The sequence below is a fragment of the Molossus molossus genome, unplaced genomic scaffold (genome assembly GCF_014108415.1).
Source record: "Molossus molossus isolate mMolMol1 unplaced genomic scaffold, mMolMol1.p scaffold_m16_p_7, whole genome shotgun sequence".
In the NCBI taxonomy this organism is placed as follows: Eukaryota; Metazoa; Chordata; class Mammalia; order Chiroptera; family Molossidae; genus Molossus; species Molossus molossus.
The window spans coordinates 104223767-104244804 of record NW_023425401.1 but is presented as its reverse complement, the minus strand read 5'-3'; the positions used below and the strand labels follow the sequence as shown (position 1 = coordinate 104244804).

At 52.6% G+C, this 21038-nt stretch overlaps 1 protein-coding gene across 1 annotated transcript; it reads left to right on the top strand.

Annotated features, from left to right (window-relative positions):
* The first annotated feature begins 13835 nt into the window (after window positions 1-13835).
* Window positions 13836-20888, top strand: FAM131B (family with sequence similarity 131 member B). The gene is made up of 7 exons (XM_036247062.1): window positions 13836-13892; window positions 16126-16235; window positions 16551-16586; window positions 16877-16970; window positions 17483-17680; window positions 19145-19288; window positions 19502-20888. Exons 1-7 carry the CDS (start codon window positions 13865-13867, stop codon window positions 19972-19974), a joined length of 1083 nt encoding a protein of 360 aa, XP_036102955.1. The 5' UTR covers window positions 13836-13864; the 3' UTR covers window positions 19975-20888.
* Window positions 20889-21038: the final 150 nt, after the last annotated feature.

Here is a 21038-nt window from a genome sequence, read left to right as displayed (position 1 = left end):
TCAGGCTTCTAGGAATTCGCATCACTCGCCCCTGCCTGCAGATCTATCAGTTAAGATTTGCGGAGGGAGAGGCGGGACCTCGCAGCAGGGGAACCGAGGGGAGGGGCGCGGGCAGAGGTGAGGGCTGCTGGCCGACTTGGGGCCAGGGAGGAAGAGCGTAGACGCAGGCGACAAGTCTTCGACAGTTCTTCAGCGCCCACAGTGACCCCTCAAGGAGCCTTTGGGCTGCGGGGCCGCTCTTGGGGAATTCGGAGACTGCGCTCGGTAGAGCCCCCCACTGGTCGGACCGGATTCCTCTGCCTTGGACTCAGCCCCAGGCTACGCGAAAGGGACAGACCCGGCTTAATTGAACACGGAAACTAACCAAATTGCCGCTTGCTTTCTTGCACACTCACTACTTACAAACTATGGTGTCATATGGCCTTTCGGCTTGTAAATCCAATGTACCACCCTCAGGCGCTGCCTTTTCCCTGTCATCTAAGGCAGTTCCCTTGTGCACACCCTACCCTGTTTCCAGTTGCTGGCCCTTCAAATCCGCCACCGTCTACTGTCAAGGAGCACCTAATGTCAGCAGAGCTCACTCCCCTGCACCCTGGTGTCAGCTGGAGACAAGAACGCAGTGAGGTCAGGGCGCAGAGACAGGCTAGCTCGAGTGTCCCAAATAAGTGGCAATCTCTTGGTTCTCTCCGCCTCATGTTCCCCGTGTGTAAAAGAGTGATGATATTTAATCCACTTACTTTATTGCATTAAATGGAGAAATAAATGAAATTCAATATCTGAAGTGTTATATAATACTTGGTATTATTATTCAAGCCCAGTTCTGCCCAGAACGGCAATTCTGACAAGTTAACCTAAAACTGTTATTTTGCATGTTCCCTTCTGAGTTGCCAAGCCGATCTCTCGTGGGCCTCGGGGCATGCAAAGCCTTCTTTCAACCTTATCAAATACTTCATTGTGCCTAATGCTAGATCTTCGTCTCCTTCTCAGGCCCCACGGATCTGTCTTTTCTCTGGTGTCCTGTTGTCTTGGTCACCGGTGTTTCACACCGCCATGAGCACGTGTGGCCACGGATGATAGAAAGCACGCCATGCAGACCTCTGACAGGTATAAGCTGGCCCTGGGCCTGCCCCTGTGCGGATCGCCTAGGAATCTGATGCTGGATTTCCTGTGCGTGTTGGAAATCTTGTCTTGGGCTTTACAGACCAAAAGTCTCATTCCCAAAATATACCCACCTGGGGCGGGGGTGGATTAGGAAGATGGTTTCTAGATAGTGTCACAAGAGGAAAAGCCATTTATAGTCTAAACGTCCCCATAAGGAATGTACATGTGCAAAATAGAGTATGTTTAATTGTTAGGCAGCTGAACCTATTTATAAATCAAGAACACAGAGTGTGTAGGCAGGCTTGGTTTCACCGACAACTAAAAGCATTTTGGATGCAGAATATTAGAGCTAAGAGTTCCCCGCCAGCCATTCTAACTACAAGGAGGTATCCCAGGAGGACGGGTTCGCCAGGCCAGGATGTCGCCAGTGGAGCTGCAGGATCCATGCTGTTCAAAGACACGGTGAACAGGATCGGACGTAATTGTGGGTGTTTTTCTTACGTAAACAATTCTAACTAATCTCAGGTAGTATGTGTAAAAGGTAGCAAGTACACAGATGTTCCCACCTAACCATTTCCAACAGCTCCGGGCCAGGCGAGAGAGAGGAAGTAAAAAACTTAGCTACCTAAAACATCTCTGCACACCTCTGCGAATTTATGTCCACCAGGTACCAGAAAGTTTTCTTCAAGGTCACACACCATAAAGTGAGCAGTTAGAAGCAGCCAAGAAAAAAAAAAATGTTTAAAAAGGAAGGAACAAGGGAAGTGGCACACAACAAAGGGAAGAAGAATCTTCTGAAATGAGGAGAGATGCTGTCATGAGGTCCTTTCCGTACACTGGCTGCGATGGACAGAGGGTCCGTTTCGGGCCAGGCACTGTGCTGGGCACCCTGACAACAGCAGGCACGGCAATCACCATAACAACAACAGCAACAGTATCAGCAACAATAACGGCACACTGTGACAGAGCGCCGCGCTTGGCACAAAGTAAACATTTTCAACATAAAGTCCCCATTTTCCATTTTCTCCTCACAACAACCCTGTGAGGAATGTACCTTACGATCCCATTTTTCAGTTAAAACTGAGGCCAACTAGCTGTTGTGTTTTTCACCTCTGAAACTGCCCCCACATGTTTTTCGTAATGCAAATCTTTTATTATTTGAAGACACCCCTGCCCCTCACTTACAGACCCCACTGCTTCCCTTCAGGAGCCCCAGTCTGGGATCAACAGCCTCTTCAGGTCAGCCTCCAAGTCCATCCCCCACTTTCCATCACATGGCGTCATCAAATTCCGTCTGTCTGTCTCTCCCTGTGTGTGTTTACATAGAGACAGAGGTAGAGAGAGTTACAGTCTTGTATAATAGAACTTTCCCGGAGGGCTTCTCCAAGTATTGTTAAAAGTGGTTGGTGCAAGGCTATAGAAGTGGGAGAAGGCAGAAAACTTTTATACCTGTTGACTTGTTCCCCATGAACATGTATAACTTTTAGCATTTTTAAAAGGGGGAAATGAGAGAGCCTTCATCTCTTTCTCCTAATATCAGAGTGTTCTTTTTTTCCTACTTTCTCCCAAATTTTCTCCCCCACTGGTCCCACCTGCATTGCTCGTGAGGCTGCGGACACAGTGGAGGTGTTGGGTGGGAATGGGGGTGGGGGAGGGGCAAGCAGCCTGCGAGACCCAGGGATCTTGGTAGCAAAGCCAGGAAGAGCAGCTTCCTGCTCAGCCCGGGGGCCGCCCCTCACCCCCAGCCCCGATGGAAGGGATGGACTGGTGCCCACAAATGGCCCCTTTTCCTCCTTCCAGCTAGACTGACATCAGAACAGCATCCTCAGTGTCTCTTCTACTCCCGGCCTCAGTTCGACCAGTATTTACCAAGAACGTCTATATCGCAGGCACTCCGGATATAGTAAGCCTTCAAGAAACTTTCCACCTAGAGCCAAAAAACACTTGAATAGATGTTGTAGTATAATAAGGTGTGAAATTAGAAAAAAATGTTTCACCCACCCAGTAGTGCTGGCTGGGTGTGGCTACACTAATGACAACAGCTGGGTGGCCCTCTCTCTGCTTAGACCTCACTCTGGCCCCACCAGGCCCAGGCAGCATTGAGCAGAGCTGCACAGGGCATCTAGGGGGCAGGGGGCAGAGAACAGTAGAGGGCAGGGGTCCACACCTCGCAAGGTCTGAGCCTGATGGGCACCCAAGGGCACTGCAAGGTCAGCGAGGCAGCCTCGTGTGGTGGCCACAGGGGGCAGAGCCAGGCAGATGGTCAGATGGCGGAGAGTCAGCAGCCCAGGGAGTGGGGAGGGCAGACAGGAAGAGAGACCGGGGCACCAGGAGCAGCACAGGGGGGTTGCTGGCACCGAGGCAGCCGCTCGCGAAGCATCTGCTGCCTTTTGCCTTCCTTCTCCCTGAACCCCGGGGAAACCAAAACCAGAGAGAGCCTGGCCTAGAAGCTGCGGTATTTGTCACCAGGGGAAGTAAACATTTCAAGGAGGAGGTTACAGATGAGTAGATAACATAACTGTTTGAGGTTAGACGTACTTAGGTTTCTGTAGTGGCTCCCACCACCGCCACTCCCTTTAATAAGGTGGAATTTAAAAATAATAATAATGTCCGGCTGGTGAGGCTCAGGGGTTGAGCATCGACCCCTGCACCGAGAGGTCGCCAGTTTGATTCCCGGTCAGGGCACATGCCCAGGTTGTGGGCCTGATCCCCAATGGGGGGCATGCAGGAGGCGGCCAATCGATGTTCTCTCTCATCCATGTTTCTATTTCTCTCCCTCTCCCTTCCTCTCTCTCTAGAATCAATAAAGGAAAAATAAATAAATAATAATAGTAATAAGGTAGGATAACTATCAAGACATCCACCAGAGTAACCTGACACAGGAACTGTGTGCTCCTGGGTGAACCCTCAGAATTCCTCAAGCACCCCGTCCTGCCACCCAGAGATGTGATGAATGTGGCAAATGGGCACCCAGTCTTAGGAAGAGAGATGGGGATCCATCCAGAAGAGCCCATGCCTTTCTCCTTAGACTTCTCAACGTGCTGGAGCAAGCTGGGAGACAGGCCTTTGTACCCACGGGTGAGATGCTACCAGAGGCCATTAACGCTACAGAGCAAGCGACCCGGTCCCAGCAGAGTTATCACTGCATGCTCAGTAGTAGCATGGCACAGGAGGCCCAGCCCAGTGCCTGCCACAAGCCAGGGCCTTGGACACATTTACTGAGTGCCGCTGAGCCCCAGAATCATACCAGGGAGGCCCTGTGTCCTGTAAAGCTTAAGGGCTTTTGAATCAGCTTGCATCATTTGTTTATTCACTAAGCATTTGTCGAGCACCTACTATGTGCAGGACACTTTTTTTTTGGTGTTACGGATAGAATATTGAGCAAAAACAGACATGATTCCAGCCCTCACAGATCCATGACCTTGGGGAGTCTACAAAGGGACATACATGTGAATCAACCACAAACCAATGTAAAACTGTGTTTGTCACAAGGCTCCCAGAGAATGACCCGTGATGCGCTGTGATGAAGTAAGTGCTGGGATGGGCCCTGGCTGTGGAGCTCAAGGAAGGGACGGGTGTCCAAGCTGAGATCCGAAAGGGACGTGGGAGCTCACTGGGCAAAGTGGGAGGGGAAAGCATTTCGTGCGGAGGGACCCGCGTGTGCCAAGCCCTGTGATAGCGGTGAACAAGGCCTTCATCCATGTGAGCACGGGAGGGCAGGCGTGGCCCGCGTGGCCGAGAGGGCGGTGCAAGCCTGGGCTGCCTGAGAGCTGGGCAGGGGGCTGTGCAGAGATGCAGACCAAGCGAACACGTTTTGACTTTGTCCGGACAGCGGTGGGGCCACTGCAGAGTTTTGGGTTGAAAAGGATGGCATGAAAATGCTTGGGCATTGTGAAAAGTCTCACCCTAGCAGCAAGTGGAGAGTAACCGGCGGTCCAGTCCAGAGGTGGACAGACCTGTTAGGAGGCTGTTAGTGAGCTCTAGGAGCAAAGGGGTTTGTGGAGATGGACAAAAGTGAATGGATTTGAGGGCTCTCTAGGACAGGAACTCATCCACAGAACCAGGGGACGGGTTGAATTTGGAGTGGGAGAGGGAGGTGTGGGGGAGGCATCACACATGGACCCAGCTTCTGGCTGGTACCTACCTGGAGTATAGAGATCTCGGCCGAGAGGGGCAGGTCTGGGAGTAAGACTGCTTTGTTCTGGACATGCTTAGGATGAGAGGGTGTATGGTGGGCAGTGGGCTGTCCGGGTCCGGAGCAGAAACTGTGCTGAAGATGCACACATGTGAGTTACCTGCCTTCAGGTAGTGACTGGAACCTGTATAGGCAGAAAAAACCACCTAGCGGGTATTGCATGGGAAGCTGAGAAGGCCTTCGACGGGCCTTGATGGTTCACAGCCTTTGATGGACAGCTGAGGGAGGGAGGCAGGACTCTCCAAGGAAGGAGACCCCAGGCCCCGTGTATCCTCAAGCAGGAAGAAGCAAGGACACCTCCTCCCCCGATCCTTCTACACTCACCACCTTGCCTCCGTGTGCTCTGCCTGCCGACCACCAGAACTAATTGCATGAAGCCATCAACTCTGCTATGTCAGTCACCTTAAGAAGCCCCAGGTCCCCAGCTCCAGCCACGTCTTGCCCAACTCCTCATTTTTTTTTTTTTTTATCCTCACCCGAGGACATTTTTCCATTTTTTGTTCAGGTAGAGTGGGAGGGAGAGAGAGAGAGAGAGAGAAACATCGACGTGAAAGGGACACATCGAGTGGCTGCCACCCGCACAACCGACCAGGGCCGGGGACAAACTGCAACTGAGATACATGCCCTTAGCGGGAACCGAACCCGGGTCTCTCAGGACCGCAGGCCGACGCTCTAACCGCTGAGCCAAACCGGCCAGGGCTTGCCCAACTCCTGAAACCAGTGCGGGGTGCCCTTCGGAGGTCACAGACCACTGTCAACAAACCTTCCTCTTCTCCCCGCATCCTCTCTCCTGCTGAGCTCACCCGGATCACCCCTGAGGACGCGCCTCCCTCAAGGTCTTCTGGAGGGGCAGTACGTTTTGTCCCCCCAGCCCTAGAGGCGGGACAGATACCATTTTCGATCCATGTTACTAGTTTCACACTAGTCTCCCTCTCTCCTCCCTAAAATCCCCCAGCTTTGGACATCCTGTCACCAAACTACACCGCCCGGATCGCCATCTATTGCCCTGGGTCACCCACCCTCATTTCCAGAACATGGTTAAGTCCGAGCTCACTGGCCCTGTCTCCCAAAGGGCTTTGCTCTGAATCCTTAGTGATTTCAACACCACGTGGATGATCCTTCCTGCCTCCTGCCTCTCTGTTCCTTGAACTTCTCACTTCCCATCACTTTGCTCGACTTCAACCACTATCCTCTGTGATGATATCCTAAACCAACACTGACAATAGAGATAGGTAGTTTTAAAAGTAACAGGTGCCATTACTTTTTTTTTTTTTTTTATCCTCACCCGAGGATATTTTTCCATTTTTTGTACAGATAGAGTGGGAGGGAGAGAGAGGAAGGGGGAGGGGACAAACTGCAACCGAAGTAGGTGCCCTTAGCGGGAACCGAACCCGGGTCTCTCCGGACCGCAGGCCGACGCTCTAACCGCTGAGCCAAACTGGCCAGGGCGCCATTACTTTTAATAATATACTATACAACCTATTATATAAAATATTACCCTTTCAACACATCATCCATTCTTTGAGGGAACAGGGGTGAGTTCCAGCCCCCGTCAGAGTGCAGAAATTGTTCGCACCCCTCGCTCAGCACGCTGTCCACCCTCAGTAACCAGTCCCGCTCTGCTCCCTCTAACCATCTCTGGTTAGAGGGAGCGTCTGCGGTTTTAAATTTTTCCTCAAATGGGTTTTATTCCTTGAGAGCAACACATACACACATCGCCTGAAGGTCAAAGTTTCCCATCTCTTTTGGGCTTTGCCATCTGGGCGGGTCCGCTGCCCACGGGCAGAACAATCATGATGGGCTCAGTGAGCCCACAGTCCTCGAGTGGTCGGCTAACCACCACCCAGGAGAGTAAAAGCTTTGTCCTCTGTCAGCTTATCACCCTGCACATACCTTAAGCAAAGAATGACCAGAACATACACACGAACGTTAGCATCACACACCCATTCTTAAACACAAAGAGGCAGAGAAGAGAGATCTCTGGAACGCCTCAATTAGGACAACGTTTTTTTTTTCTTGTTTGATTTGCTCGCGGTAAGAACACTGACCGTGTGATGTACCCGCTTAAAACAATGTCCTTTTTGCCTCATTTTATCCAAAAGGAGCTGATCCGTCTCCATGAGCAAAAGGAGTATGGGGAGTGAGTAGCAGATTTCAATGGTGTTTATAATAAAACTCAGAAAAATAACCCAACCTAGATCCAGGGAAGCATCCCCGGGTAGGGCAAAGAACGCTAGCAAACGGCGAGAAGACCTGAGTGTCGGTTGCAGTTTAGCCACTTCCTAGCTGTGTGATTAAAAATCTGAGAGACCGATGTCCCTTGTCTGTGAAAGTACAGCATTGGATTTGGCGTCTACGTTTTTCTCCAGTTCTAACACTCGAGGATCTGTACTTAGCGCCCGTATATCCTCTGCGCTGTCACTGTCAGGAAAACACTCTGCTGCCCTGTCTGGACTTGGTCGGCCTGCTTAGCGATGGCAGATTGGCAAGGGCTGAGACCTGGGGCTCCACGGACCCATTATGCACTGAACACTATTTAGGACGAGGACCCATTGCAGGAAAGGAGAAAAGGTCCCAGGCAGTTAGACTTTGCAGCAAAAACAGACCCTCATCCAAGAAGGCATTTGCAAGAGGAATCCAAGCTGAGGTCGCAGGATATCTAAAAGCCAGGGATGGGGAACCCAGAAGGGAGGTGTATTCAGGAATGAGAGGTAGGCTGTCAGTTGTCACCTGGGGACAGAGAAGTCTGGCAGGTAGCCACAGAGCACCAGCCACTAGGATGTGAGTCAGAGGCGGGGACGCTGCCTTAGAAGCACAAGGCAGAATCTCTCCTGGAGGAACTGGGCATAAGTGAGGTTAGGGGCCCAGCAGGGAAGGTAAGAAGGCCCCAGAACCCTGGTGTGACATTAGCTGCTCCTCAACCCTGAGTTCATAAATACTAGCCAGGCAGCTCTCTGGATGCTCAGGAACAAGCCTTCCAAGACCATGTTGTCACTGGTCCTCCTGGAGAGTACAACATTGACAGGAGGGTCACTGAGGCTGGAAGAAGCCACTGCCTGATATTATTACCTATTCGATCCTTCCCTTTCTCCATCAGTGGCTCTGGGATTTGTGAGTGCTGAGCACTCGCTTGACCTCTGATGTTCCCATCTGCTCCTGCTCTCTGGGATTGATGAACTCCGTTTTTATTGCTTACCTGGCCTCCGACCCGTGGTTGCCCGGGACCTGGCATCCTGCCTGGTCTGCGGCTGGCTGTGACCTGGACATGATGATGGCACCCTGAGGCCCTGAGTATGCTTTGAAGTCTGACTAGGACATTGCTCCAGCCCTCTGGACCCCACCCTCTCCTTCTCTGAGAAGGATGTGGGATCCCATTAGCCCAAAACCTCTGAGCTGGCTTTCTGCATCAGATGTTTGGATGGAACCCCCAAATCTGAAGGGACTCTTTCAGGCTTGCCCACAGACCTGCTTTTCAAAGACAAGACGGGGCAAATGTATTTCCTCGATGATTTAAACAATAAACTCTATTAGGGTCGCCTGGGAAACATGTATTTTACACTCTCCTCTGCCGAATGGAGCCGCAGGGCCTGCAGAACATGGATTCAGTGATGTGACCTGCCCGTGTGTCTCTGGGGGAGAGGTCACCACCACTGCCCACTCGACCACTACCCAGCTTCCCTATCTCACTCCACATTGCCATGAGCTCACTTGGGATCCCCAATATTTGGCAAGGGAAGGTTTCAAACTTCATCTAAAAGTCAACGGAACATTGACCTATGTTGGTCTAAAAACGTCTATTTTCCACAGAGTCCAAGATCAGAGATTGGTCCAACAAGGCCTTTTTGCCCCCACCACCAACCCTGGACCAGAGAACTGCTGCTATGGGCCGCGTCCCCCCAGATGTTCTCTCTTCTTCAGCACAGGTGCTCTGCCCAGGGGAGGCCCTGCCTCAGCACAGTGACTAGGAGCCTCATATGGACTACTTGGGGAATCCAGCTGCAGGTGGGGGGTGGGGACGGTGTGAGGAAGAGAACTCCACAGACCAGCACAGATTCTGGGGCTTCCTCTGTGGAAATTTACACACTACAACACCCCCGCCCCTCCAGGACCTGGCCCTGAGTCTGCCCCCACGTGTCAGCAACCTAACCCCCAAGCTCCATTCTTGGTCTTGTTTCCTGACTGTTAAGGAAACTGGCCCGTTAAAGGAACACACACCTCCATCACTGTTTGTTCCCAGACTCTTGTGATTTCCTCGCAGACCACCACGCTGTTGCAGGCATGCTCCAGCCCTCCCCCAAGGTTCTCCAGCGCCACCCACCTGGGTCCGGTGCTTACGCCAACCGTGCGGGCTGTGAATTCCGAAGAGCCGCCCCAAAGCTGACGGAACTCGGAGCAGCTCGAGTCAACGCCCTGTGGCCCAGAGACACAGCGATCCTAGTCCAGTGCCTAGACTCACAAGCAGGAACAGAGACACTCCTGTCATCAGCACTTCGTGACACCACCCAAGTCCTACCGCAGGGCTGGAAGTCACCCCGAGGAAAGGTCATCGCTTTTCCATTTCAAAACTGAGGAATGTAGACACAGTCATCCCTTTCTTCAGCACATGGCGTCACCCCCAAAGAAAGGCAACCGTGAAAGAATGTGTATCCAATAAAATTTCCTGAACCAACTAACTCTGATATTAAAAAAAAGAAAAAATGAACAAACACCTAAGTAAAGCTTTTTCCCACAGCATCCAGGATGCACTTTCCATCTGAGGGGCTGGGGTGGAACTCTAGCTTTCTGCGTCCAGCTGGGGAATTTGGGGGAAAGGAAAGTCAGACAGCTTCAAACCCAGATTTGCTCAGCTGCAATGCAAAGACAATGACTTTCTCCTTTTCTTTCTTTTCTTTCTTTCTTTCTTTCTTTCTTTCTTTCTTTCTTTTTTTTTTAATTCTCACCTGAGGACATTTTTGCGTTTATCTTCAGATAGAGAGGGAGGAAGGAGAGAAACATCGATGCAAGAGAGACACATCGACTGGTTGCCACCCACACGACCCTAACCAAGGCCGGGGACAAACTGCAACCGAGGTACGTGCCCTTAGCGAGAACTGAACCTGGGACTCTCTGGTCTGCGGGCCGACGCTCTAACCGCTGAGCCAAACCGGCCAGGGCGACAATGACTTTCTTATTGGGTTGTTGTAAGAAGAGACTGAAAACTCTTTGTCAACTGTAAAGGGACATTGGCATATTATTTATTATTATTTTATTCTCTGTCTTCCCCAGTCCCAGACTCTTAGATGATCTCACCTCCTATTTCTCAAAGAAAATAGCTGCCCTCAGACAGGAATCCCGTCTTCCTGACGCCAGGTGCGTAGCCGACTGGCATCTGCTTCATCCTTCTTTCTGTTAGAAGAACGTGTGTGTGAGTGATTTTTAAACAAACATTTATATACTATAACTCTTATATTATAATCAGCTTTTAAAACAAATGTTACAATATATCATGAATAATTTTCTGTCAACAAATAGTTATAAAATACTATTTTTTTCTTTATTAATTTTAAAGAGAGAGGAAGGGAGAGGGAGAGAGAGATGGAAACATCGATGAGAGAGAACATCAACTGGCTGCCTCTTACATGCCCCCCACTGGGGATCAGGCCCACAACCTGGACATGTGCCTGGACCAGGAATCGAACCAGCGACTTCTTGGTGCATGGGTCGACGCTCAACCACAGAGCCACACCGGGCAGGCTAAAATACTATTAATGGCTCCATAGAATTCTATGATAGAAATATATTATAATTTATTTAATTAATCCCCAGGTTTGAACATGTGGCTTGTGTATTTCCTTATTACGTAAATAGTGCTCTGATGGATGCTGTAGATGAAATCTTTGTCCACATTATTTTTATTCCCTTAGGATATTTCTATAAATGGAACAGCTGTGTCACAACTTAGTCCCAACAACAACAACATCAATGCATATTTTAAAGATTTGTTTTTTTCATCAGTGCTGTCAAATTGTCCTTCAGCAAGGTTGTTCCTGTTCATATAAAAACTGAAATCTTTGACCTTGACTCAGAAGAGGGGAAAGAGACTGGGAGAAGGCCTCCAAATGGTGAGGAGTAAGAATCCTGCACAAGCATCTGGCCAGGTTGTGCCTAAGATATTCTACTTTTATATGTGCAATATATATCTATACCTATACCTATATCTGTATCTATATATAAATCTGTTTCTATATATAAATCGATATATCTATATTTATATCTATATCTATATCTTTAAGGCAGAATGTGGGATGGGACTGAGTCTTCAAGACCTGGAATCCCTTGTGTTGACCTTGATTTAAATCATTTGGATAAATTCCGCTTCATAAGGCTGTGCTGAGAGGACGGTGGGAGGGGTTTGTATTCATGTTTGGACCAGAGTGATAGTGGGAATAGTGGAATCAGAGCACCCCAAGGGGAGAGCAATGTCAGGAAGGCCTGAGCTACACTGGCCACGTGGCCCATTGTCCCGGGCCTGGAGACACCCCGGGCAGAGCTTTCTGGGCTCCAACCACAAGGGTTGGGGTGGCACTGTTGTAGTAATCGATGTTGTTTCTTTTCTTTTTACCATTTTCCTTTACAGCTAGACAATATATTTCAGAGGGGCAGAATCCTGATACTTCTTTTATATAACAAACAATAGTAGATATGGGAAAAATGCTTCCTAATTCTCTCCACTGTCAAAAGAAGGTATCAGCCCGCTGGTGTGGCTCAGTGGTTGAGTGACGACCCATGTACCAGGAGGTGGCCCATTCGATTCCCTGTCAGGGCACATGCCCAGGTTGTGGGCCTGATCCCCAATGGGGGGCATGCAGGAGGCAGCCAATCGATGTTCTCTCTCATTGATGTTTCTATCTGCCTCTCCCTCTCCCTTCCTCTAAAATCAAAAGAAAAATAATGTTTTAAAAAGAAAAAAAGAAGCTATCATTTCCTGCCACAAATTATACCAGACAATTAAATTCTAAGTAGATCTACAACAGACTATTCTGGCTTCTCTCTCATTTTTTTAATAGATGCAGATTTGGCTAATTTCTTCATGCACAGAGACCAAAGATCAGTTCTCTACATAATCCAATCTCCCAGATCTGCAATTAGATTTTTAGCATCATCTCCCATCTCTCCCATGTGGGGTTTCACCAAATGTAATGGTTATTACCCTGAAGTTTAGCTCTCCATCCATAACCTTAAAGGTTAAAATTTGCATCCATAAGACCTGGCCTCTCTCCCTGTTGCATGCCCACACCAGAGATTACTCCCTGTTCAACCTCAGGAGGGACATGCAGGAAGGTGGGGAGCAAACAGACCCTGGCTTAGGTTATTGGTGCTAAAACTCTGCCTTCCCCCACGTTGGGTTTTCTGGGTACTGCTTAGACAATCTCCTTGCCCTTTGTCATGTGACTTTTCTGGACTTCAGTTCTTGCCTGCTGTAAATATCTGCCCACTTGACCCTTGCCACTTGGATTTCTCTCTCTCTCTCTCTCTCTCTCTCTCTCTCTCTCTCAATCTCTTACCCAGGAGGCCCTTGGCACCTACCTGACCCTTTCCATTAGCCAGAGGGCCATCCTCCCTCTCTTGGTTTTGACTGCTTCCTGACATCCATCCTTTCACTTGTGAGAGAAAACAAAGGCTCAGAAAAGTTAAACTGGATTTCAAACTGTGTCTTCTAGCCAGCCTCCGGTCCTGACATTTTTATTTCACTCCGGGTGGGATTGAATTCGCTTCCTTCTGCTCCCGCATCCCCAGTCAGGCGTGGCGTTGGAAGATCTGCACCGCACGTCCGTCCCCACACCCATCCCCGACTGTCCCGCGAGCGCTGAGCCGGGGAAGTCGAATGCACGGTGCACTTGCAAAGACTTCGCGATCTGTTTGGGTGGGCAGACCGTGCCCTGGAAACGCAGAGCATCCTGAACTGGGTCCAGCCGCGCCAGCCCGGGGAGAAAGCAAGTGTTTGCGAAATTTGTCCGCCAAGGCCCTGCATCCAGACTTTATTCTCACCTCCACCCCACTTTCTCTATGAGCGTCCCCAACCCCGACCCTGAAATTTAATCCACCAGAACGGGAGGGTGGGCCTGGGACTCTTTACCGAGTTCCTGGGACCCCGGGCGGGCATTCCCCGGGACTGCACCGGCCCCCGGGAGCCGGCCGAGCCGGACCGGCGGGGAGCCCCAGGTGAGGCTGGGGAAGGGCAGGAAGAGGGAGCGGCAGAGGCCCGCCGGCAGCCCGGCCCCCGAGGGAGGGCCGCGAGGTGCGCGGGGAGCGCGGCGCGGGTCCGGGCTGGGGGAGGTGCTCGGCGCAGCCAATCCCCGGGCCACCCCCTCCCAGGCCGCGAGCAGAGCCGGGGCGGGGGAGCCAGGCGGCGGCGGCGGCGGCGGCGGCGACGGCGGCTGCCGCGGGGAGGGATGGAGAGGGGCGGGGGAGCGGAGCCGAGCGGAGACAGCCGCGGCGCTGCAGAGAGGCTGGGGCGGCGGCGCGGCTCCCGGTGCTCCCCCCGCGCCCGCCGCGCTTGGCGAGGGTCCGGCCCCGGAGGCCCGCGCCATGGGCTGCATCGGCTCCCGGACCGTGGGTGGGTACCGCGGCGGGGCGGGCACGGGCGTCGGCTGGCTCTCTGGGTCCGGTCCTCTGGCCCCTCCCCCACCCTCTCCGCGCCCCTCCGGGTACCTCGCTCCGCGCCCTGCCGGCCTGGCTGCCTCACTTTCCCTCCGCTCCTCTCCTCCCCGCTCTTCTCGCGCGTCCCCGGGGCGAGCATCCCTCTCGGCCCTCGGCGTTCTCTCCGGCTCCCTTCCATACCTCCCCCAGGCGCGGTCCCTCTCCATCATCTCTCCGTCAGCCTCTTCTGTCTCCTCGTCGCTCTCCCCTCCTCTCTACTCCCTCACCCACCAGCTCCAGGCCATCCACCTCCACTCTGCCTTCCCCAGCCCCCGCGCCCCCATCTCCCTTTCGGGAGCAGCCCTCAGCACCGTCTCAGCCCGCTTTTCCGCACGCTCCCCCACCCCCGTCTCCATCTGGCTTGGGTGTTTTGCCCCCATCTCTTTCCCTCTCCGTTGCCTTTTTCTGTCGTTCCTGCCTCCCCGGATTTGCTTTGTTCACGTGCATTTTCCCTCTGGGGCGGGGGCGGGATGCGCCTCGGGATGGGAACCGGGACCCGCCGGGCTCTTGGAGGGTGGGGTGTTAGAGCCGGTGGACGCGGGAGGAGGCAGGGACCACGAAGGGTCAGAAGCCAGCTCCCAGCAGGGTGGGGCCGGCCAGGGGAGGATCCCCGGACTGGACAGCACCTGTCAGCGGGGGGGGGGGGGGGGGGGGGGGCGGGGCCCGCCCTTTATTTACCTTTTACTGGAGAAGACAGGCACTTTCTTTGTCGTCCAACCCCCTCAACCTTTGCCTTGCTACCACCCCCTAGCCCCCCACACCCTGCACACTCCACTGCCCTCTCCCCAACCCCCCAATTTTTCACATTCCTATTCCCCATGTATCCTGCCTACACGCCCCAGTGACCTCAGGCTGAGAGAATAATTCGTATTATTATTACAAACACACTGTCCGGAAGCCTGATTTCTCTGAGACCTGATTTATTTCCATGGATACCCCCGCCTCCTCTGCCTTCACCTCTTCTCCGGGTTTTCTCCCTCCCCCTCCCTGCCCCCCACAGCTCTGACTCAGCTCTCCCTCTCTACAAAGGCCACCCCCCTCCCCTGTCTCCCACTCTGCCTGCCCCTTCTCCCTTCTCAGAGATCGGTTTCTGCCCGCCCCATTCCCCATTCCCGTGCTCTCTGCCCAGATGCCCATCTGTCCCCCCCTCCCCAGGCCACTGCCTCTGGTCTGACCCATCTCTCCACTCCCCTGCAGCCCCAAAGGATAGTGGCCCACTTTGGAGAGGTCCTACCTCCTTGAGACCCCTTAACTAGAAGCCTTGCCTTTAGCACCAGCTAAGCACTTCATGCTGAATGCCTCCTTCAAGACCCCACTCAATTTACTTTCTCTCAAGAGTGGACTCCTAGCCCAACATTCAGGATCATAAAACTTCATGTGGAAAAAGGATCCATAAGGTCAGATGGTTCACAGCCATCTGACTTGCGTCTCTGTAACTCCCAAGCGGGGCTTCAAGCCTGCCCTCAGTCTCCATCTCCTTTCTCCAGGAGCTCCAGCCTCACCTTGGCAATCACCATCCTTCTCCCCCCAGGCCCTCAAACCCCTCCTATCTTCTCGCCTTCTCTTTGACCTGAATTCCTATTCTTTTGATTCCTGTTTTTAAAAGTCCCCTTCTCTCCTCCTGTGGTCCCCTGACACTCCTCTTTAATCCATCACTTACCTCTCGACAGTCAGGTAAAACGGTGCCATCCCACACCTGGTTTTCTCTGTCCTCACTGTTTCTGGGTGAACACACCCAACTCCTGCCTCTACCCCCTCCAGATCCTTCCCGTCAGACAAGTTCACCAACTCCTAGGAGGGTCCCCTACATTCTTCACACCTCCCAAATAATAAAGCCTGCCCATAGCGAAGCTAACCCTTAGAGAAGCCCCACCCTTATTTGTAAAAAACTGATGGGTGAAAGCATAGCTCCCATGTATTCTTAGTTCAGTTCAAACTAAATATTTGGGCTCAGTATTACAATTTCTTCTACGGGAAATATGGGGAGAGTAGGGGTGTAAAAGGGATGGGCAATGGGGAGAAGGAGTGGTGTGGGGAGGGGTCTGGAGGGGACTCCTCGGTGTGTGGCCTCAGCATCTGAGACCTGGAGGGGCCTTTTGGGTGGGGCGCAGAGGGGTGAAGCAGAGCAACTAGCCCTCTGGTCACTGCAGGGAATGAGGTGATTGCAGTGGATTGGAAGGGCCTGAAGGATGTCGATCAAATCAACATGGACAGCACCAGCTCCCTGCACGGAAGCAGCCTCCACCGGCCATCCACGGAGGTGAGACCCCTGCCCAGCCGCCTTCACCAAAGAATCTCTGAAAGACTTGAAACCATCCCCAGCGAAGCCTCCCAGCTGCCTGATCCTTGAAATCTCTTCCTAAAGTCCAAGTCACCATCCCAAACACTCCTTCAAACGGACTCTCAGGGAGAACATTTCTCCTACATTCCTCAAAAGACAGATGTTCTGCACTGACATCTTAATGTCCTATTAGCTCAGGAAAGCCCTCCCTTCGCACACTTCTAGAAGTCCCTGGGGAAGCAGGTGGGGTTCCTTGCATTCCTGGAATACCCACTCCCTTTTCTGTCTCCTCAGCAAACCCGAACTGATTTCTCCTGGGATGGCATCAATGTGAGTACGGCTTCCCCCAGCCTTCCCGGGCCCAGCCTACCTGGTCTTCCTTCTATTCTCCTATAACATAGTGCTCCTCTCTCCAGCCAGCACTGCGAGCCCTCCCATGCTCTACCTACCCCCGAACGGTCCAGGGTGGTTGGAGGGTGTGGTTCCTTGGGACCCCTGAGTTTCCCTATCACCTGCCCTAGCTCTGATCCTTCATCCTGGAAACCATAAACTTCCCCTGCATGTAAAGCACCTCTCCGCCCTTTTATTCCCCTGCCCCTCCTCCACGGTCCCCCTTCCAGCTCTCCATGGAGGACACCACTTCCATTCTTCCGAAGCTTAAGAGAAACTCTAACGCCTATGGCATTGGGGCCCTGGCCAAGTCATCATTCTCAGGTAAGATTCCCTCCCTGGGGACGCATCCAGGCAGGAGATACTTACAGTCCTGGTCCCCATCTCCATGCTCCTTCCAGCCTGAAGAGGACCCTCATCCTCCTACCCCTGACTTATTTGTCCTTTCTTTTTTCTTTATTGATGTTAGAGAGAGAGGCAGGGAGAGGGAGAGAGAGACAGAAACATTGATGAGAAAGAACATCGACTGGCTGCCTCCTGCATGCACCCCCATGGGGATGGGCCCACAACCTGGGCATGTGCCCTGACCGGGAATCAAACTGGCGACCTCTTGGTGCATGGGTCGATGCTCAACCACTGAGCCACACCGGCCGGACCTGTTTGTCCTTTCTGCCAAGCCTCTCCTATCCTCTAGGCTGTCCTTATATATGGAGATCTAGGGGAGCCTGCCCCTTTTGGGATGGAGTCCCCTGGGAATGGGGTGGGGATAATGGGAAGGACCTGTTATGGGTATTGTGTGATATGCTGAAGGATGTGGGTAATGTCTGGCCCCTCAGGGATTTCGAGAAGCATGAAGGACCACGTGACGAAGCCCACGGCCATGGGGCAGGGCCGGGTGGCCCACATGATTGAGTGGCAGGGCTGGGGGAAGGCGCCCGTCATTCAGCCACAGCACAGCCATGAGGCCGTGCGCAGGGACGCCGATGCCTACTCTGACCTCAGCGATGGCGAGAAGGAGGCGCGTTTCCTTGCAGGTACTTGTTCCCCCCGGACCTTCAGGAGGCACATTTCTGGGTGGCCAGAGACTGACCTTTCAACCTCATCCCCCGTGGCAAGATAGGCTCTGTCCATAGGATGACCATCAGACTTAATTTCCCAACCAGCTCTAGTTTCAGGTACTTTAAGTTAACTCTAAGTGCCCTCACACTTATTTTGATTATCATCTCAGAAGTTAAGGAGGATTAACATGGGGTTGTGGGGCCACCCAGTGCTGTCTCTCCTACATGGTGGGACTAGCCAACCCCTGGACTCCTCAGCACAGGAAAAGGGCTGAGGCTTGGGCTCCCTAAAGCTCTGTTCTCCTGTTTCTTGGGGGAAAAAGAAAGGAAAGCCCTTGGAGATCTTTCCCAGCCTTAGCCCATCAGCACAGCTCCGTCAAGGATTCGCATACTGGGCTCATTAGCTGGACAACCACTAGAAGACCAAGGGACCCGGGCGAGGAGAGGGCAGTATATAGAAGAGGTTCCTTCCAGGAAAGCAGTGTAGGTACGAGTCAGGCATAGTGCGCACCCACAATGACGGCCGAGCCCCAGGAAGAAGCCTAGGAAGAATGAGGTATCATTTTACTGTTGATGTGGCTGGTGGGAGAAATATGCGTGAGGGGGAGACAGACGTGTAGGGGATAGGGGGTGGTGCAGGGCAGTGAGCAATGTAAGCTTCAAGTTACTCATGGTGTGGACTAGAATGGAGACCCCCAAGTCTACCCACCTTCACTATTCTATCCTCCTTCCCTTCTTCCAATTCCTTAAACTTTCAACTTGGTATCACTAGGGCCCTACAATCCCATGATGCTCTCTTGGGGATTCTCTGTTAATCCGGAGGCACCATCCCCAGCCCCTCATCTAGATATCCAAATTCCTCTGTCCTTGACTATGTAATACTAGCTACCATTCCTAAAACTTCCAAAGATGAACTTCTGGAAGTCCCAGATTTCAATCCCTTAGGATATTTCACCAGAAGACATCCCCCCTCCAACTCTTTCCTTTAGGAACCCCAAATCTGACCTTCTGGGAAGTCCCCCATGATTTTGCCTTGTTTTGGGGCATGTGCAGAGGCTGTGCTGTCCAGTACAGCAGCCACAGGCCACACGTGGCTATTGAGAGCTTGAAACGTGGCCAGTCCGAGTGGAGATGTGCTGGAAGTGTGAAATGTCAATTGGATTTCAAAGACTTCCTATGGATAAAAGAATGTAAAACATCTCAATAATTTTTATATGGATTAGATGTTGAAATGATCATCTTTTATACATATTGGGTTAAATAAGATATCGTAGTAAGATTAATTTCACCTGTCTTTTTTACTTTAATATGGCACCTAGAAATTTTCAAACTGCGTAAAGTGGCTTTGCCTTGTGTTTCTGTGCTCTGATGTCCCCTGCCCCACGCATGTGTCTAAGGGTTCTCGGAGGTATCTTGTGCCAACTACATTTCTTCTCCCAGGTGTCATGGAGCAGTTTGCCATTTCTGAGGCCACGCTCATGGCCTGGTCTTCTATGGATGGTGAGGACATGAGCGTCAACTCTGCCCAGGAGCCATTGGGTTGCAACTACAGTGACAACTACCAAGAGTTGATGGAGAGTCAAGGTGAGGGATGGTTCCCAAATCCAACTCCTGAGGCCTAGATGGCCTCCCCAACTATCTAGGCTACCTCTATTCACCTCTGTTCTTCTAGGACTTTCTGTTCATCTCAGATTTCCACTTACCTCCTTTCCCAATGTCTCACCCTCAATTCTCTGTGCTTTTGTTACTGCCTTTGATGGGCTGTGCCCCCACTGACCTCCACAATTCTCTTTACAGATGCCCTCACTCAAGCCCCCATGGATGGATGGCCTCACTCCTATGTGTCCCAGGGCATGTACTGTCTGGGGTCATCGGACGCCTGGGAAGCAAGCGACCAGTCCCTCATTGCCTCTCCGGCCACAGGATCCTATCTTGGCCCTGCATTTGATGACTCGCAGCCAAGCTTGCATGACATGGGGCCTTCCCAACCAGCTTCGGGATTCTCCGCTCAGGAGCCTCCACCTTTGCTTGGGGGAGACACTGACTGGGCTCCAGGGGTGGGCGGGGTGGACCTGGCAAGGGGCCCTGCGGAGGAGGAGAAGAGGCCACTGGCCCCCGAGGAGGAAGAGGATGCGGGATGCCGGGACCTGGAGTCACTTTCCCCTCGAGAAGACCCTGAGATGTCCACTGCTCTCAGCCGGAAGGTGTCTGACGTCACATCCTCAGGGGTGCAGTCCTTTGACGAGGAGGAGGGTGAGGCCAACAACTAGCTTCTTCCCACTCTACACCCTACCTTCCCTCCCACCTGAGGGGCATGGCTGCAACAGTACCCTCCCTTCCCCCAGCAGTACAGCCAAAACCTGGGCAGGAGACTGCGAGGAGCCCAGGAGCAGCCAGTCCTCGCCAGGAAAACGCAGGGCTGGGACGGGATTCTATCCAGGCTTGTGCTGTAGAAACCACAGGTCCGGGGACCGAGGCCCAGGCAACCAGATGGCCGTGAACTTGGCCTGACTGCAGGCTTCTGGGTCTGATGATAAAGCTCCAGTTTGCATCCTGGGGACAGAAGCCATCGACAAGATCTGTTTTTCACACCCTGACTTCGTCTTCCAGGAGCCTGGACTGTGGCTGTCTGAATGCCTCCTTTCTCATGTCTCTCTTGCGTTTTCTGACTCTGTTTTCTCTGGCTGTGGGCCCAGCTTGACCCTACTGTGAAGAACAGACCTCAGGGCTGCTGCACGTGGCTCGATGAGCGTAGAGGAAGCCACGTCTCCTTAGAGGGTGGAGAGTCTGCCCTCCGTGGCTAGCTTGGCTTCTGAGATCAGGAGTCACAGGGAGGTGGACATCGCAACTGGGTGCATAGTCAGGATTCTTTATATAAAGCCTACCCAGAGACCGGAGAGGCACCGATGGGACCAACAACAAACATGGCCACCTGTTCTGGGGTCTTGACTATCCCGTGACTGAAAGGTGGGTCCCAAGGGTCTGGGAAAGGACCCAGTGGGCTGGCTGCTCCAGCTCTTGCTTCCTTTGTCTGCCTTCTTCCATCCCTTGCTCTAGGAGCCCTGCCCAGAGGGGGGGACACCTAAGGCAGGTGTCCTGCCAGGCGGGGAAGCATGAGGGCCGTGCCTCCCTCCATCCACCCCCGTCTTCTCTGGAGCTGTTTACACTTTTCTCTTTGCCTTTTCTACATTTTTATAACTTCTTGGGGACTCAGGTTGAGTGGGGTGGAGGGAGGAGTCTGGTGCTGTCGGGCGGGCCGTGGGCTGTTTGCTGAGAAGCAGTGTGGGCACTCAGCTCCTTTTGCTCCTTCTCCAGCCCCTCCCAGCAGCCTCCC

What these genes read in the sequence shown, in the direction of transcription:
- FAM131B (XM_036247062.1), top strand. Translation starts at nt 13,865, where the DNA reads ATGGGCTGCATCGGCTCCCGGACCGTGG. An exon ending in CATCGGCTCCCGGACCGTGG is followed by an intron (nt 13,893 to 16,125) that starts GTGGGTACCGCG and finishes TGGTCACTGCAG; the next exon opens with GGAATGAGGTGATTGCAGTG. An exon ending in GGCCAAGTCATCATTCTCAG is followed by an intron (nt 16,971 to 17,482) that starts GTAAGATTCCCT and finishes CTGGCCCCTCAG; the next exon opens with GGATTTCGAGAAGCATGAAG.